Genomic DNA, 19,403 nt, shown 5'->3' with positions numbered 1-19,403 from the left:
ATAAGACATCCCAATTAATTATAACATTTAACTACTTACTACTGTGTTAATGTTATTTTATATATTATTAGAAATAACTATAATAGCTTATAACATTCAGATCTTTAGTTAAACTGATTCGTGTAAGTTAGTTGACACTACAGCAGTGTCAACTAACAGTTGGTAGCATCATCACATTCAAGGCGGTCATGCCCTTTATAAGCCAGAGCACTAAGTTCAAGTAGGCTAGATTATGGGTACCACAACGGCACCTAGTTCTCGTTATGGTACCCATAATCTAGCTGGCATCCTGTGCAAAGGAGCCTCTCACTGGTAATCTGTCAGTACACACAACATAAGAGGGCTCACCAATGAGTTGGACGTCTGTATCAATGGCCAGACACTCCTCCTGGTAGAGGCCCGCGTGTACGAACACTAGAGCGGGCGCGGGCGACGTATTAGTGGACGTACACGTTGCGGCGCGTCTGGAACAAAACGTACAACTTAGATCAATTATACAAATAGATAGACGTCGAAAAAAATTGAGGTAGACCGTAAATCACTATTTAGACATTTAAATCACGAATGTAAGACGTAGCTTGTCACACACACTAAAGTAATAAACCTGGCCTGTTTTCATCGGTTGTGTAACATCAAGTGGCTCTATGTATACATATACTAGTCAAAACAAAATAAGGGCCACTTGATTTTTTTGGCCTCGCTAGCGATAATTTATTTTTTATGCATTCTCAAGTAGCTGATACTTTATTGTGGTGTTACCTTATTTGTTTACACACTTTTTTTGAGCATTCCACCCGCATAATTGTTTAAAGTGGGTAGTTTTAGATAATTTATTGACACCACTTGATTCTACCCGATTTTAAGACGGATTTCAACTCAGTCAAATTGACGATTCTCTCAGGAACACTGTAAGTTTCGTTTGACTAGCGGAGTTATGCCGAGAATTCGAAGTCATATGGACTTGCCAACCGTAACTAGGGCCGTAACAGAATTCTGAAGCTGTCCTAATATACCCGATATGTCATTCTTATCGCCTTATATTGGGATGCGTGAATTGTAATTTCCATACAAACTTTATATCGCTGGTAAGCTATACGTCGTCCCATTGACAGGCATTGTGCACGGATATGGTGAGATACCTTCGATAATACAAATAATTTAAGTTTTCTTTAATGTTAATTCCGCCAATATTTGTTTTTAAACAATTCGACGTGTTTCGCCTCTACACGAGGCATCCTCAGGACGTGTTGTCTTTCCAAAATCTGGCACGAGCCTGAGTCTAAACTCTAAATAAAACTTAAATCATTTGTATAATTATGGATTTCCGAAAAGTAACGCCTACTTCAATAAATTTATCGTCGACAAGTTTATTGGGACAGAAAAGTCAACGATAGTTACGATTTTATCTCAAGTAAGAGATAGACTGAATATTGGGAACGGCCGTTAGTGATGAACACAACCAGTCTGTCAAGAGTGTAACGACGAAGAAGAAGAATAATAGAGAGTGCTGCTGACAAGCGCTAGCATAGTACCTGCAGGAGCAGGCGGTCGCGCCGCACGAGCAGGCGGTGGAGGAGGCGCTGCTGACGACGGCGCCCGTGTTGCTGATGCTGCTGGTGGCACTGGGCGCCACGCGCTCCTCCACGTACTCTAGAGCTGCCTGGAATGAAGACAATTCAAATTCAAATATATTTATTCAAAATAGGATGTTAATAGATTTAATAGCCTGAGGGCAGTCTCTCCATTCCCAATCTGTGGTAACATTAAGAAATTCATTTATGTTATAGCCACCTTTACCACACAAACGTTTTTAAACAATTCGTTTGATTAAAGTAATACTTTTGTTTTGAACATTTTCTGAGACCTTGTTGTAAAAGCATATACATCGCCCCACAAAAGACTTACTAACTCGACTTAGCCGAGTAGTAGGCTTTACAAGCTTATGTTTACAAGCTTATGTCTGTTCCTGGTGTTAACATTATGGTTATGACAGTTTCTAGCAAATTCACTTATGTACCTATAAAATACATTACATTATCAAGAATATATTGAGAAGCAACAGTCAAGATGTTAATTATTTTGAATTTTGCTCTCAATGTTTCTTTAGGACCTAGGTTATAAATAGCGCGAACAGCCCTCTTCTGCAGCACAAATATTGTATTAATAACGGCAGTGTTGCACCAAGCAACAACTCGACAAATTAAAATTTGACTTGTAACTGCCCAGCCTTGTGCTTCCCCGGGGCAGAAAAAGACACAAAGTCCCAGGCCCAAGGGTGACGTGAGAGGCGACTCAGGGCATTTACCAGTCTTCCTTGCACATGATGCCGGCTAGATTATGGGTACTACAAAGGCGCCTATTTCTGCCGTGAAAATGTCTGAAATATATTTAAATGAGACTTAACATCTAATGTCTCAAGCCAACGAGCGCAATAATTGTAGTGCCACACATAATTTTTGGGTTTGTCAATCCTAATCGGCACTGCATTGTAATAAGCAGGGCGTATCAAATACCATCAGCTGAACGTCCTCCTCGTCTTATGCCTTATCATTGTTATGGTAAAAATGTGATAAAACTCTTAAGATTTCTGAATACAATATGTTTGAAGCCATTTAAAAGCGGATTTTCGAATATAGAAATTGGAGGAACCCTTTAAGAATATAATAATATTCGTAAAGGGGTCCTCTAATTCGATATTGTCATCCTTAAGATTATTAACAACTAGCTGACCGACAAACGTTGTCCTGTACATAAAACGCCCCCGCAACCCCTCTTAGAGGTATAATTTCGTAAAATTTGTTCTTAGCTGACCTCTACTCGGTGAAAAGAATATTCCTACCAAATTTTAGCTCTAATGGTTCCAGAGATTTCGTGATGAGTGACTATATACGTGGAAATCTCTTATATATATATAGATTAATGAAGTATATAATTCAATAAAGTAACTTACCCTGATGGTATTAAAATGTTTAATGCGTGAGTCTTTCTTAGGGTGGTGGTTGGGTCGCACGTGGATCCCGTAGTAAAGCTGCCGGAAGCTCTCCTTCCAAGGGTTGTCCGCATCGCAGTCGTCGGGCGCCACGAACTCAAACTGGCAAGGCGTGGGGTGCATCAGCGGCGTGTCGTACTCGAACACCGACTGGTACAGGCTCTTCCTGTACATACAGAAACACATTCTAAATTACTTTTTTTCATTTTATATTATATCTACCATATTGTTCCTAAAATAGAGATTGACAAGACAAGAAATTCATCATTAGATTACAACCATATTCTAGTCGAAACTAAAATATGGGTGGAAAAAATACACCTCTGCCTAACCTTCAGGAATATAGGGGTGAAACTGTGTAACGTTGTGTAATTTCTTTTTTGTTTATCTGTTACGCAATAACAGGAAGTAAGTCATTGTAATTGTATGTGAAATACATAAACACAAGGAACGTGCTCTTGTGTGGTTTCGTCTAGTGTGCATACACCTTAATCATCATCCCAAATTCAATGGATATTTTATTTAATAATTTTTATACTTTAGTTGTGTTCCGACAATCGTGTTTGTTAGATCTTTGCGTGATTTTGGATGGACTTTGGATTGCAGTGATTTCGTGTGATAACCATGGCAGATTATGGGAACAATGAATATTACGATATAATATTATTATGTTTGGGTGCGTGATGTACCTGGACTGTTTTGAACGTACTAGAGATGAAATAACTAGGTATCTACTTAGGTACCTAACTACCTAAAACATAATCAACATGACGTGATGTGGTGTTTTCTGAGAGAGTTTTGTGAAACTCATGGAGTGTTTAAAAGCTGCGCAGGATACAAATAAGAAGAATGGTACGTACCTACGATTTGATCATGTTTAAGCCCGTAGGTAGGTTACCTTATTTTGTTTACAAACAACGGCTCCGCCTAAAAATGGCGGTCTCTTTAAAAGTTAGGGTTGTCTAAGAAAAGAAATTGAAAAATAATATTTTACTTACTAAGGGCTTTTTTATTGATTTTATTTATTCAAATTTAAACATAACAATACTATTCCACCTTCGCACGACACGCCAGAAGTTAGAATATCGTCTCCACCATCTAGATGTGTGGCGGTCCTCCACAGTGCGGTTTTCAAGGAGTTTTCTTCCTCGTACTACGAAGCTGTGGAATGAGCTTCCTTGTGGGGTATTTCCGGGACTATACGACATGGGTACCTTCAAATAAAGCGCGTACACCTTCCTTAAAGGCCGGCAACGCTCTTGTGATTCCTCTAGTGTTGCAAGAGAATGTGGGCGGCGGTGATAGCTTAACCTGTACGCTCGTTTGTCCTCCTATTCGATAAAAAAAAATACTATTGCATATGACTTATATAACGTAGCATTTAAGGGATGTTATACCCATTATGATTCACGCAGTATAGTTATTAAGGTTCACTCACCATAGCTCGGTATCGTTGGCTATCGTGTTGAACCGCTTGCAGACCTGGGCCACGCGGCACAGATCCCGCTCCGTGAGGTGGGAGAGGATACACAGCAGCACTTCATCAGGCAACTCGTATTGGAGGTACTGTGACACGTTGCATGCGTCCACACCTTGCGACAGCGAACTGGAAACGAATAACACATTCTACAACCATCTGTATCACATAGTATATATATCTTTACAATGCACATTGGTGCATCAATAACTCCTTTTAGGTTCATCCATGATTCACATTTTTAAACCTACTCAAGTAAGACGATGTATTGCTGCATCAGATATATAATATCCGGACGGACCGAGTCTTGCTCGGATTTTGAAGAATGTTCAAACTTTGAACAAAAAAAAATCTCTAAAGAATTGCTCGTTTAAAGATATAAGATATTAAAAGAGTGGCATAGAATTTCTTGCCACATCTTCTCGGAAATCTCAACATTTTCTTAGGAAAAGGATAGATGGAAAAATGTATTGGTAATAGGTATATAACATGCGAACAGGCTCATAACATCGCACTCTAAACTCACACTCATCATCATCAATATTACTCTTTTGTTTTATTAGTTTGAAAAAAAAAAAATGAAATACCCCCAACTTAGCCAAGTAATAAGCAATTGAGTAAAGTACAAACGAGCACTTTGATATATTTTTCATATAACATAATAATAGTATATTTAACACACTGGTGAAGCAGCTATGCTATGACATTAAAAAGTTTCGCTAAGTTTATATGTAAACAAAATAATTTATGGTAGTTATGTATGGCAATCGATCTCTTCGGGCGCCTCTAAAGTATAGGGATACCACAAGGCTGTATTTTTGGTCCGTTCCTCTTTAAATAAACAACCTACCTACTTAAAAAAAAACCTAGTGGTGTTTGCTGGCAACACTTGACTAATTCAGTGAAAAGTTACGTGTGACGAAATACGTAACTAAATAATGATCTATCTGACTTTGTTATCTCGTAGGGCCAATAATACATATATAACTTTAAAGAAAAGAAAACATAACTGAATTAGTAGCCCAATTATGTAATAGCCTGTACAATGATATGTACACACAATGCAACACCTAGGATAACACCTAGACCAAATTATCATACCCCTCATACCCAGGAAATGGTAGAGACCTGCGAACACTACGTACTAAAAACTATATCGACGAGTTCATGTTATAATACGTACCGGACGCAGCCCATTGATTGTCTATACTTATGTAACTATTGTTGTTACTCATTATTAATTCCAACGGGGTAACCCTGCACAAAATATAATCGCGACGGAGTGTGGATTCATCGTTATGCCACTAGTTTCTGATGTCCCAGTACTAAAAATATTAATACATATAAAATACTCCATTGGCGGCGTATTATTACTGATGCAATTGGCGGTGGTGATCACCTACAACTAAATGAGCCCCATGCTTGTAGGTACTTTAGTAACTAGCCAAGCCCTGGCATTTGTTTATTCAAATTACTTTTAGGCATGAGCATAATATATTTCGTGGTACAAGAGGCCTTACCAACAACAGGAAGAAACATTAGTAAGTTTACTAATATTTTAATATTACATATTCATGTTCGGTGGTCAAGTTAAAATGTAGCAGCACTGTAATAATCGCATCCTTGGCAAACTTTCGCGACAGCGGCGGAATCAATCGGAGAGAAAGTTGCGAGACTATGAATTCTCGAGATAAAAATTCCTTGTAGCATTGATTTAGAAAGGAAATGTTTAAGAGTTGGATCCCTTAACAGCTTCCACATAAAACAAATGTCTTTATATTATTATATTAGAAAAAAAATTGGAAAAACAAATGGTATCAGCGACTATCAATTTTAATCTAAAATTGAAATAAATCGAATTGTATAATATTTTGCGTAATTGGTAAAAATTATAAGTAGGTATTAACATTTATAAAATATTTTTATTTTCCTGCCGTCGACAAGATAACTACCAAAATACACTTCGTCAATATCTTTCTAGCCCTTTAAGTAGACATCATGAGCACACAGAAATTTATAAATAAATAGAGAAACTAAATACCGGGCGACTTTTATTTAAGAGAACAATATTTACATTTACAAGTGAACATTGTTTACTTGTATGTATGCCGAGTAAATTTTTCATATGCTTCGTAGGTCAATTTTGATATTACCTTACTTTATTTTTGTGATAAAATGTGACGAGACGAGTAAGATTTATCTGCTTGTAAGACTCCTAAACTCTGCTGCTGAACCCAAGGGCGGCCGTTCTAACTTTACTTCATGATCTGTCCCCCATCTCGATTGATTTCCATCCGCATCATTTAAGTTTTAAATAAACACTTATACCAACTTTTTTTTTAATTATAATTTGGGAAATAAAACACACTTAAATCCTAGGATCTATTGTGCCCCTTGCTTGTGCTAGAGCGCCTGCTCTCCCTCATATCCTCCCTATTTCTAAAAAAGATGAGATGTGGAAAAAGCTAGGAAACGTGTGGCGAAGTTTAAATTATATCCTCAAGACATATTATTTTAAGATGCGTAGTATCCTCATAAGGTTTACGTCCTCTGCTCTGAGTTACGGTCAACCGAATAACAATGAGATCTTATATGCGAATAAGAATTCCTTGTTACAATACCCGGTGAAAAATGTGTTTAATTGCTGAGAGGGATCCTGTGTATAGGATTCCTTGTTTGTGGGTAAACACAGTGCTACGCCGTTTTTTCTGCCTCTAAGCAATAGATGTAGTACTTTAAGGCCAGACAGAATTTCCACTTAATGTTCATTAGGAGATTGTTATTATTTTTGGGAACGCTGCCATTAAGCCACGATCGATCAGGTCAAACTCCGCAAATGGAGCTAGATAGGCCACACACTGAAGGAATATACCTTATAAGACTGGATAAGAAAAACGAGCTCTCATGAAAGTATATTTTTAAGTGCGATTTGCATGTTATGTTCGCAATACTCCTCAATGCTGAATATCATTGAACAGATTAGATTATAGGATTGTCCTCTAACCGCAATAACGTCCGTGCCAAATATAATAATATGCAGACAGATTATAAACTACAGCATTTCCTGTGTACAATTTTTATCTTTTTACTATTAATTTTATTCGCAATGTACGTTTTTGTATGCAAATACTTTGTTATATTATATTACCACAGTAAGTAGGTACTTAATCAAAAGCACGCACTGTTACGTGCGTTTTTTTTGGACAACTTATTTCATAAGCATAAATTCAATAAAATAAAACGACTGATTTTGATAGAATATGTCTTATATAATCTAATCAATGTTTTAGTACCTTGTACTCTTTATACAAAATTATAATATTAACCTTTTGAGAGGGGGTTTAAGAGAGGGAATACACCTTTTTTTATGGAATAGGAGGACAAACGCGCGTACGGGTCACCTGTTGTTAAGTGAATCACAGGAGCGTTACCGGCCTTTAAGGAAGGTGTACGCGCTGTTTTTGAAGATACCCATGTCGTATCGTCCCGGAAACACCGCACAAGGAAGTTCATTCCACAGCTTTATAGTACGTGGAATAAAGCTCCTTGAAAACCGCACTGGTACGTGCACTTTTTTATTGCAACCTGGTATTATTATTGCAGTGCAAGTGCACATCCTCAAAAATTACAGGATAAATTATTACAGTAATAAAAGTAAAGTAAGAGGGTGATAAGAGATCACCATTCACTTCACATAAAAATCATCTTAGAGTACCCTCATGAGTAACATATATTTCATCATTTCAATATACAGACTTTGATTCTTGTATGTTACAATAACACTCAAACGTGAAAACTCTTCATAATAATTATTGTCAGAAGATGGCCCAGATAATCGCAAATAAAAATAGTTCGCGATACCGTGTCTCCTATATACAGAGATAGATTGACACACATCTAGGTTGAATACCTACTTAGATAGATTAAATACTGTGACAGATTTTTTTTTTGAAAAGCAGATTGTTTTACGATTATATAATTTATCTTATATCTTTAAACGAGCAATTCTATATATATATAATCTGAATCTCGGAAACGGCTCAAACGGTTTTAATGAAATTTAGTATAGAGGAAGTTTCAAGGGCGAGAAAATCGATGTATCTAGGTTTCAATTTAAAGAATTATCCGTGTTATAATGAGAAACAGCTACAATAACATTAGAATACAAAGGTAAATTTCGCCACTATATACAAGACTACAGACTCAGATGGGCCATTGGGTGATCCGGAAAGCAGAAGACCCCGGTTCGAATCCAGATGTCCTATTAGTTACTTTTTTTGTTCAAGTTTTGTACTTTATTTAAGATCCGAGCAAGGCTCGGTTATATACTTGTATAATGTAGGTAGATGATTGATAACCTTCGCCCATTACATAGTTTTTTATTATATCTACGAGTACATTGCAGCTTCACAATCTAAGACCAAAACGTGAACATTATGAATGGTAGTTCAATCAATGTCTCGTCGGAATTTATTAGTTTAAAACCGTCTCTGAGCAATAAAATCGAGTAATGTCCCTATCAGAAAACTTATCAAATCAAAATCACTTATCATGTAGATCAAGAAAATGACTCAATGTCAAAAGTTTTCTTTTCTTTTTACATTTACCATCATTTCAGATAAGGTTGAGCTTCAATGAGAAGAAATGGCAAGAGACTCATTGCCACTCTTTTTCAAGATTTAGAGCGTCATCGTTTTACAAATCATTTCAATTAAAATATTATTTATGTAAAATGATGCAAAAATAAAAAACTCAATGCCTTACATGAGTAAGTCAAAAAAAGTAAATGTAAATGAATACGTAGAAACAAGAGTTATTGTAGATGCATCAATATTCAAATTCAAATATTTTTATTCAAAATAGGATGTGACATCACTTATTGAAAGACAAAAAACTACCACCCATTCCAAAATGAATGCCTCAGACCTGAGAAGAACGGGCGCAACAAACTCAGCGGGCTTTTTTTTCATCGAATAAATATGTTTACAAAGTAATATTGTACAGTTAAACTTATTATTTAATAGCCTGAGGGCGGTCACTCCATTCCCAATCTGTAGTATCATTAAGAAAGTCATTTATGTTATAGTAACCTTTACCACACAAACGTTTTTTAACAATTCTTTTGAATAACGTAATAGTTTTGTTTTGAACATTTTCTGGGATCTTGTTGTAAAAGCATATACATCGCCCCACAAAAGACTTACTAAATCGAGTTAGCTGAGTAGTAGGCATTATAAGATTATGTCTGTGCCTGGTGTTAACATTATGGTTATGACAGTGTCACTTATGTGCCTATGCCTATATAATACACACACACACCATAGATAAGTAAAGGTATTTTGCTAGCATTTTATTAGTGATTATAAAAAATATAATAAATTACGATTTTACCATTTTGCTACATATAATTCATAATTATTAATATTATATTTTTATTGAGTAAGCTCGAGACGCGGACACAACCATTCAACGTATTGCCAAATCGGCAATCGCGGGTCACTGAAAATTGCAATGCCTTTCAGAATTTTAATTATTTCTTTTAATTATAGAATTAATTTTTTGTGTGTTCATTTAATGTCGCCAATATATCGCCACGCTGTATATATACTTCATAATATATTCATAGAAGTCAGTTTATTTCTGACAATTAATTCCTTTTGCAATCTTAGTCAGTTAACGGCCGTTTCCAATATTCAGTCTATAACCGGTATATCTCTTACTTGAGATAAAAATCGTAACAATCGTTGACTTTTCTGTCCCAATAAACATATCGACGGTAACTCACCTTATCCGTACACGCTGTCTGTCAATGAAAGGACGTATAGCTTACCAGCGATAGAAGTTTGTATGGAAATTGCAAGTCACGCGTCCCAATATAAAGCGATAAGAATGACCTAACGGGTATATTGGGACAGCTTCAGATTATTGACAGCAACAATTACTGACAATAGAAGGTAGTAATTTTAATGTATCTTTAGATAGTATAAAGGCACAAAGGCATTTATTTTCTCAAAATTCATATCATAAAATGTCATTTCTAATATACTAGATACTACTACCGCAAATAGCGCTCTGAGAGAGAAGAAGCGCAAGGCGCAAGAAACTCTGCCAGCATTTTTTTTGCGCTCTTTTTAATAATAATATACAATACCGTACACTCATTTCTATTGCTATAAAATAATTATAATATATATTGGGAACGGCGTTAATGTCGTCATTATATCGCCACGCTGTATACTTCATAATATATTCATAAAAGTGAATTTATTTCGGATAATTAATTCCTTTTGCAATCTTAAGGCCTGTATTCACTTTGATTAGTGCGAGTGCAAGTGATTAGTTATTGAGGATGATTAGTGCTGGTGTATAGTGCAAGCAGTGTTTAGTGGCTCTGTTTAGAAAATTCAATTGGTGTCGATCAGCAAGTATAGCCGAACATAAAGAAGTGCGCTTGCAAGAAGTACTTATAGAAGTATTAAACGCGGTGGTGTCTGAAATCAAAGAACTTTTGGAAGCTGAACATGCAAGACGAAAAATATGGGTTTGAAAATGGATTAACAGAAGACTCATTTCATTGCGCAAGCTACCGACTCTTTAAGGAATTGGCTGCTGATGATACGACGGAATATTACTTTGCTCTCGTGTACTATTAGTGGCAGGCACGCTGCGAGTAAAGGCTGATTTACACGTATCAAGTTGACTAAAAATTTACAAAATTTTAACTCAATTTTAAGTGACTTAACCCGTGTAAACAGTGAATTTTGTAAGAAGTTGCAAGTAAACAAGGTAGAATAGAATTTTGTCTATTTTTCGGTTAAGTTGGTGGGCGCGGCTAATCACTTGACACGTTTGGACAGGCAAAATTTAGTTAAATTTAAGTGAAAAGCATAAGCTGGCGGAGTGATTGCAACGTAGTTCCTACTTAATTTATAAATAAAAATCTTTCGAAAATGTCGAAGTGGACGGAAGATCAGACAATAAAGTTCATTGAAGAATACATAAAGGACGATTGTTTATGGAATATTAAAAGCTTAAATTACAGAAATAAGCAAGCAAAACAACATCGTCTTGCTGCTATAGCTTCAGCCATGGCGATTGCAAATTTTGGTGTTAAAGAAGTTGAAACAAAATAAAGAGTATTAGATCAACATATTACATATCTTGAGCGAATAAATGAGTTTAACTAGTTATTTATTTAGTATTTTTACGTGTAAACGGTTACTTAAAATTAAGTCGCTTGAAATTTAGTTAAGACTTGGCAACTTAATACGTGTAAATCAGTCATGAGGGGAAAGGGCTGCGTGCGGGACGTGGCTACTCGCACTTCACTCGCAAAAAAATAGAACACGCTTCTAATCACGTTACTACGTAGCCAACTAATCACTGGCACTAATCAGTCGCTGTCCATACTTATTTTCTCCTAATCACTAATCAAAGTGAATCCAGGCCTTTAGAACCCGCGCAGACAGAGAGCGGTCAGGAGTTCCGAGCTCCGAGTTCCGCGTTCGGCGTTCATTAGAATATACTGAACAAAAACGCACACAGCGGGCAGTCTGACCGCGGCGGTCAAAGCGGAATGTCGCGTTTCAAGAGTTCTTTTCCCGCCAAGACAGAGACCTTGTTCTTCTCGTGTTGTGTTAATTGGGTGCACCCAATACTTCCTTTTCTTCTTAGAAGCTGCTAGCTCCACAAGATCAATAATTCTTCATCGGATGACGAACTTTCTAGTGACATGTTGCATGTGCAAAGACCCAAACGAAACTAGAACGCGAGAATTTGCACGCCGCTTGTGTGCGTTGGAACTCTTGGGCGGTCAACGGTCACTAGAACGCAGAACTCTGTCTGCGCGGGCTCTTAGTCAGTTAAAGCAGCACCCACCCCCCACCTGACAGATAAGTTATGATAGAACTTACGTCCTGGGTCGTTTCCTCGCGGGTAGAGAGCAGGCGCCGGAGGGCCCGGGCTCGTGGTAGGCGGGCGGTGACTTGCGGCGCAGGTCGTAGGGGCTGTGGTGGCCGGCCGGCGTGGCGGGGGCGGCCGCGGGCACGGGGGGCGACCCTCCGCCGCCGCTGCCGCTGGGGCCCGCGCACGCCGTGGCCGCCATCGTCACGTTGTTGGGGCACGGCACCGACTCACATGGCTCACCTGACACGCACGCACATTACACTAGCCTACTCATACACCTTCATCCCTCAACGATAGCCTAGGGCATAGGTTCTCAACGTGGGCGATAGCGACTTTTGGGGGGGGGGGCTATAATATAATATCTTACGTTTACATATTCGTGGCAATAGCTGTTTTAAATTCGCGACAGATGGTGAGTAAAATTAAGATGGAGGGGCTCAAAAAAAAACAATTTCTCAAAGTGGGCGGTGTGCAAAATAAGGTTGAGAAACTATGACCTATGGGAATACTTTTTTTGATGACAATAGGGGACAGGGCTATGCACTTATAATAATAATAATATTGACACACTTTTTACACAAATTATGTTGCCCCAAATTAGGCATGTATAGCCTGTGTTATGGGTTGCGAGACAACGATACATTTAATACAAATATACTTACTTACACATACATATAAACATGCATGACCCGGAAACAAACATCCATATTCATTATATAAATGCTTGCACCTACCGGGATTCGAACCCGGGACCTCTAGCTTAGTAGGTAGGATCGCTAACCACTCGGCTATACAGGTCGTCTCGCACTTAGCTCAATGGACAGATTTTTTTTATGACAATAAGGGACGAGACGAGCAGGACGATCAGCTGATGGTAATTGTAACGCAGTGCCCATAATAATGTAGTGCCGCTCAGGATTCTTGAATAACCCAAAAATTCTGAGCAGCACTACAACTGCGCTCATCACCTTGAGACATACGATGTTAAGTCACACAGTAATGCTTACACATTACTAAGCAGTTATTAAGCAATGGTAAGTGGCAGAAATAAGCACCGTTGTGGTACACATAATCTAAACGGCATCCTTTGCAAAGGAGCCTCCTACTGGTAGATGGCCATTGGGACAGTAAAGTCTGCGAATGATGATCATGTCCCGGAAGTAGTAGTACTGTAGGTAGGCCCCTAACAAGATAGACCGACGGTCTGAACAAGATCGCCAGAATAGATTGGATGTGGGAAGCGCAGAACCGTTCGTAATGGAGATTTTTGTCCAGCAGTGGACGTCTTCTGGTTGAAATGTTTTTTTTTTTTACTATCTGCAGAACAACATCTGTCGGGGCACCTAGTATATATATATATATAATAATATTCTTCAAAACTGACACATTTATAGACTGAATGAGGATAGAGATGTACTACTGTTAATACTATGAAATGTCGTGATAATAAGTTTTATTTTATAGCAAATAAAAAAACATCAATAATTAAGTTATGAATTTCGCGTGTTTTAAACCTTCAAGGTATTTTATTTAAGTTTATCATATTTCAATAAAATACTGGTATAGGGAAGGTCTGCACTTACATATAGTTACATTCCGTAAAGGAGGCTAGGTTAAGAGTGCCAAGACAAATGCTGATTTTATAGTGTGTAGAGTTTGCTCAGACTTATCTAGTGTGTTCAGTGTAAAGTCTGTGTTCAGTTAAAACTCAGTTGTTCAAAGGCAATTTAGATCACATATATTTCTACAATACAGATTGCAGATGTTATAGCATGTATATAACTACACACACATTTGAACTAAAAGACTTTTATCTCTATGCACTCAAAACTTGAAAAAGGTTAACTTATATTATGAAATCCACATTCCTGTGCGCTTTGGATGTTACTGCCAATAATTAATATTGGCAGCAACATCGTGCAATACTAACATATTTGAATTAAACAATGTTGCTCAGTCCTACAAAGTATTTGTTCTTGTAAAACGAACAATAAGTAATTTATATTGAAATTAAGCTAATTTTATGAAATGTAAGGGCTTAAACTCAGATTACTTTGAATCCAGTGGGAGGCTCCTTTGTACAGGATGCCGGCTAGATTATGTGTACCACAACGGCACCTATTTATGCCGTGAAAGTAGTGTGTAAGAATTAAGTGAGCATTAATGTGTTTCAGCCTGATGGGCACCGTAGCTAGTGAAATAACTGGGCAAATGAGACTAACATCTTGTCTCAAGTGACAAGTGCAATTGTAGTTCCGCTCAGAATTCTTGGATTTTTCAAGAATCCTGAGCGGCACTGCATATTAATGGGCAGGGTTTATCACTAACCATCAGCTGAACATCCTGCTTGTCTTGTCCCTTATTATCATAAATAAAAAATTAAAAAAATTTAGCTAGGAAACAGACTCATTTGGATGTTTTAATCATTTGAAAGGGTATCCAGATTTGTTGCATCTTTTTAGATATATACTTAATATAACAAAATTGTTTCATAATAATCAATTAATTATAATATGTTTTGATGTTAGCAAAAACAAATTAAGTAGGTATTTCTATTCAGAAAAAATCAATTGAAGTGGCACTCCTGATAACCACAAAGGTCCCCCCAAACTTTTTTAGTTAATTAAGTGACCAATCAAATTGTTTCTAATGGAAATAATACAATTAAATGATGGTCATGAAGCTATCATCCTTATAAAATCTAGTATCCTAGCAGTAGCTTATGAATGACTAATTCATACAGAAAATAGGTAATGATTGACAACCTGTATAGGTGAGTGGTTAGCGATCCTACCTACTAAGCTAGAGGTCCCGGGTTCGAATCCCGGTAGGTGCAAGCATTTATATGATGAATATGGATGTTTGTTTCCGAGTCATGGATGTTTAAATGTATTTATGTATGTTTATATGAATTTATGTATGTTTAAGAAAGTATATTGTATTAAATATATTGTTGTCTTGTAACCCATAACACAGGCTATATATGCTTAACTTGGGGCAAGATAATTTGTGTAAAAAGTGTGTCAATATTATATTATAGACAATTAGCAATGATTGTTATTATGTATATGTTCGCATATTGCTAGCCTAACTTGAACTGACATCCCCACCCCCACCACCAATATGATCTCTACACTGATAATTTTGTTAATAAAACAGCACATCATACTATTTTTATGTTGCAGTGATTCATACACATGTCCATAATATTAGGATGGATTTTTAAACATGTAATATGGTTGTATATTTCCAGTACAAAAGAAGGAGCACAACCTTTTATGATAATTAGAACTGGTTATGTATAACTTTGCATCCCAAAGATTTTATATTTAATAAAATTAGCATCAACTTAATTTTGTAGAGAATAGAACTGGAAAATCTTAATTTAAGTTATAAGTAGGTAATATTTTCGTAAAGATTATCGAGATCAAAACTCAAAACAGTCAGCAGGTGTTTTGAATCTCACTTTTTTCACACAAGTTTTGTAAATCTCTGATTTTAAAGTATGTATTTCTCTAGTTTTATGGCAAACAAAAATGATGAATTAAGTTGTGGTATTCCCACAAAGAAACACCATTGAAAAATAATATATATATATATATTTATGGAATAGGAGGAATAACGAGCGTATGAGTCACCTGTTGTTAAGTGATCACCGCCGCCCACAATCTCTTGCAATGTAAAAGTCCATATAATATATATCAACATTATATCTCAACTGAGTTAGTACTCATTGCAAGTTTTTTAACATTTCATTATATCAATGGATCACCCTAGCTATCCAATGCGGAAATGCTGCCAGTATTCTTGGTATGCTTACAGGTAATGACAGTTTTAATTTTATGTAGTTATAGCAATGTAAATATAGTTATAAGAATTGCAAGTTGTATAATATATGCATGTAAACAAATGGTCATTCATGATTTCAACTTAACTTAAACATAATTTTATGCAACCAAAATATTTATTTAATATATTTATTATAGCAGTTGTTATGATAAATATACTATCGGTCCTATAATATTATCCACAGTTAAAGATGTGATTGACATGAAAACAATTTTTTTTAAATGACAATAACGGACAAGACAAGCAGTATGTTCAGCTTATGGTAATTGACACACCCTGCCCATTACAATGGAGTGCAGCTCAGGATTCTTGAAAAAACCATAAATTCTAAGGTGCACTACAATTGTGCTCATCTCCTTGAGGTCTTTCTCGTTTGCCCAGTAATTTCACTAGCTACTGTGCCCTTCTGATTGAAACACAATAATGTTTACACATTACTGCTTCACTGCAGAAAATCTCCTTTAATTTTTAATTCCAGCTCCTGCCTGCGACCTAGTCTTTGCAGCAAAAATACAAAGCCAGCAACTATCGACACAATATGTGCCCTATAATATACTGTCCCTACAACTCCAAGTATGAAATACAAGTGATAGCACATAGTAAATATGTAATAATTGTTTACCTACTTCATTTTTGCACACTGGTATCTTCATTAAAATGATTTTTATCTATTATTAAAAATATAAAATATGTTATTATCCTTAACTTAAAACATAAATAATTTAGACTTAATTCAATCATGTTAACTTAAATTGTTATATTAATATAACACAACATGTTAATGATAATATTCTCATACATATATGTATGATGATAATTAATATTTAAAGCACTATAGCCCTTTTGCATATTATATCAACATTTACAAATGCCATGCAAAATGAAGTCCATCTTTTATTCAACCACAATATTGATGGGTTTAATATTATAAGGTAAAATAGTTTATAATTAATTCACTATCTTTGTGCATACTAAAATCTTTTGATATAGACGGACATAATATGCATTTAGCATAGGATCAATATTTAGGTTAGACAGATGAACGAAATGTAGAGATTATACAGCTGTTTCACAATGAGAAAACAATGTATTTACTTTAAAATCAATAGTGTAATGCGCAAAATTTCACTAACATATATCGAATAGGCTTAATTGAATACTTTTCATAGTGATCGTTAATCACTGAATAACAACAAAACTGTTTAATTTTGAAAACACTACCTAGTCAATATATACAAGTAATTTGCCTTTGTGTACTATTTTTATAAATAACACTGTTGTGATATTTTAGGTACAAGCAATTAGGTGATCTTTTTATCGATATTGAGCATTTATTTTCTAAGTTTACGATAATAATTGAAATAACTTACTGGATTGTGTCCTGGATGGCAATGGTATCCTGTGTCCCCCTTTTCTTCGCGATCTACGGACGTAAGAACGCGAAGAGGAAAACGAGGCACTAGGCATTATTTCTTCAACTCCTTAATTTCACTAATAATCAGCCTACACAAAGGAGACACCCGCACCAACACCGACGGCCATTTTCTGTTTAGAATAGTATGGAAAACCGAAACAGGAAATTTGTACAACTCCACATAAGCTGATTCCAGCAATACTTTAATATTGTGCTCGAATACCGCACTATTCACTAATAATGTAAAGTTACCGTTATCTATAATTATACATTTCTAAATAAACTACGGCCAAAATTAACTCTACCCTAAATTGCACAGGGCGACTCTACGAAAAACATGGCGGACGGCAAATTCAATATGGCGTACGGCGATTACCACACTAACGCCATCTGCATTTTTTTTTATTGATGTATGCGACACTAGTAAATTCTCTATCTACATGAACAATAATATTTCAATATAAAAAAAAGTATGTATACAATTATTGCAACTTTGAGGTCTTATCACAGCAAGCCATATTTTAAATGGAGCTGTCTCTGAGAAACGGCGACAATTTAAAAGATCTGCTGCTGGGATTTGATTGAACGAAACTGATTTGATTGAACGAAACTGATACTATAAATTTTAGACACAAAAACCCCGCAATTATTGTGTACGTATAATAATGTGTAAAATACGACATTTAGCTTATCAAATGTTGTAATTATGCGATTTGTTTGTATTACGTTTTTGATAAGTTTGAAGAATCAAAATCTCGATGGGCTCTCGGTACATACGTCTACTGTGCTGTCGGTCTGAAAACGATTGATCAAATCGATAGAAACGAATAGATCAATTGAAATTCGGTATTTTGAGAAAAATACTTACTTGTACTAGGTACGTTAGGAATATTGAAATTTTGGAATTTTAAAATAGGATGAATGATAAATTGGAGTTGTTATATTAGGAATTTCGAACCATTCAGAATTATGAAAATCGGTAAGTATTTTGAAACTCGTATTTGTGACTGACGGAGTTTTTAGTATTTATGTAGTGCACCAGTTATAATTACTTAGTATAAAATCAAAATTAATCAATCAATATCATTTTTAAAAAAGTTGCGTGCTTCAGTTTTTGTCAATAACTATAATGTTTTCACTCTTGCATTACAATCTAGCCTCAACTTAGGCCAATAAGTAATTCTATTTTAACTTAAACTGCTACATAGATTAAACTAAGAATGTGTCCCTTAACACATTTCTTAATGTCTCTATTGAGGGGAAGTCACATTGTTCATGTGTCTTTTATTAAATCACTACCTTTATATTGTTTTACACTAATTCACTAGTACTACACTAACTACAATACAAACAATTCTACCCTGTCTAACCTATGGCTGCCAAACGCAGATTTTTGATCACACGGCAAGACACAAAATACAGAAAACTCACAGGGCAATGGAAAGGAGCTGTTTAAATATAAAACTGAGAGATAGAGTATGAAACATAATAATTCGAAAAATAACCAAGGTAAAGGACAAAACTGGAGGAGCACCGCGCGGGAGGCAGTGCGACCCAAAACTCTGGAGATTAACGACGACTAATGTCGCATCATCTCTAACAGCCACGACCACTCTGACAAAAAAAACCGATTGAGAAGAATATTTAATGACATTTTATTCGATTCACACCATTGGTGAATATTGTTAAGGTCTGATTGGAGGAGATTACAGTTAGATGGAGAGGAAACAATATATTATATAATTTTAGATCATCTGCAAAATGGAGTA

The 19,403-nt window shown here is 36.0% G+C and overlaps 1 protein-coding gene across 1 annotated transcript in view; it reads right to left on the bottom strand.

The window, feature by feature from the left end:
- LOC126972327 (F-box only protein 11) overlaps positions 1-17,993 on the bottom strand; it is a 36,034-nt gene extending 18,041 nt beyond the window's left edge. The window contains exons 1-6 of the mRNA XM_050819001.1: positions 17,591-17,993; positions 12,380-12,611; positions 4,428-4,595; positions 2,951-3,155; positions 1,533-1,660; positions 349-464 (exon numbers count right to left, since the gene is read on the bottom strand). Of these exons, the coding sequence (XP_050674958.1) occupies positions 349-464; positions 1,533-1,660; positions 2,951-3,155; positions 4,428-4,595; positions 12,380-12,611; positions 17,591-17,687 (946 nt within the window). The 5' untranslated portion in view covers positions 17,688-17,993. The remainder of the gene's footprint in view (positions 1-348; positions 465-1,532; positions 1,661-2,950; positions 3,156-4,427; positions 4,596-12,379; positions 12,612-17,590) is intronic.
- Positions 17,994-19,403: the final 1,410 nt, after the last annotated feature.

The sequence above is a fragment of the Leptidea sinapis genome, chromosome 26, assembly GCF_905404315.1.
Source record: "Leptidea sinapis chromosome 26, ilLepSina1.1, whole genome shotgun sequence".
In the NCBI taxonomy this organism is placed as follows: domain Eukaryota; kingdom Metazoa; phylum Arthropoda; class Insecta; order Lepidoptera; family Pieridae; genus Leptidea; species Leptidea sinapis.
Note: the sequence above shows the minus strand (reverse complement) of the source record. Positions and strands in the feature narration are given on the sequence as shown.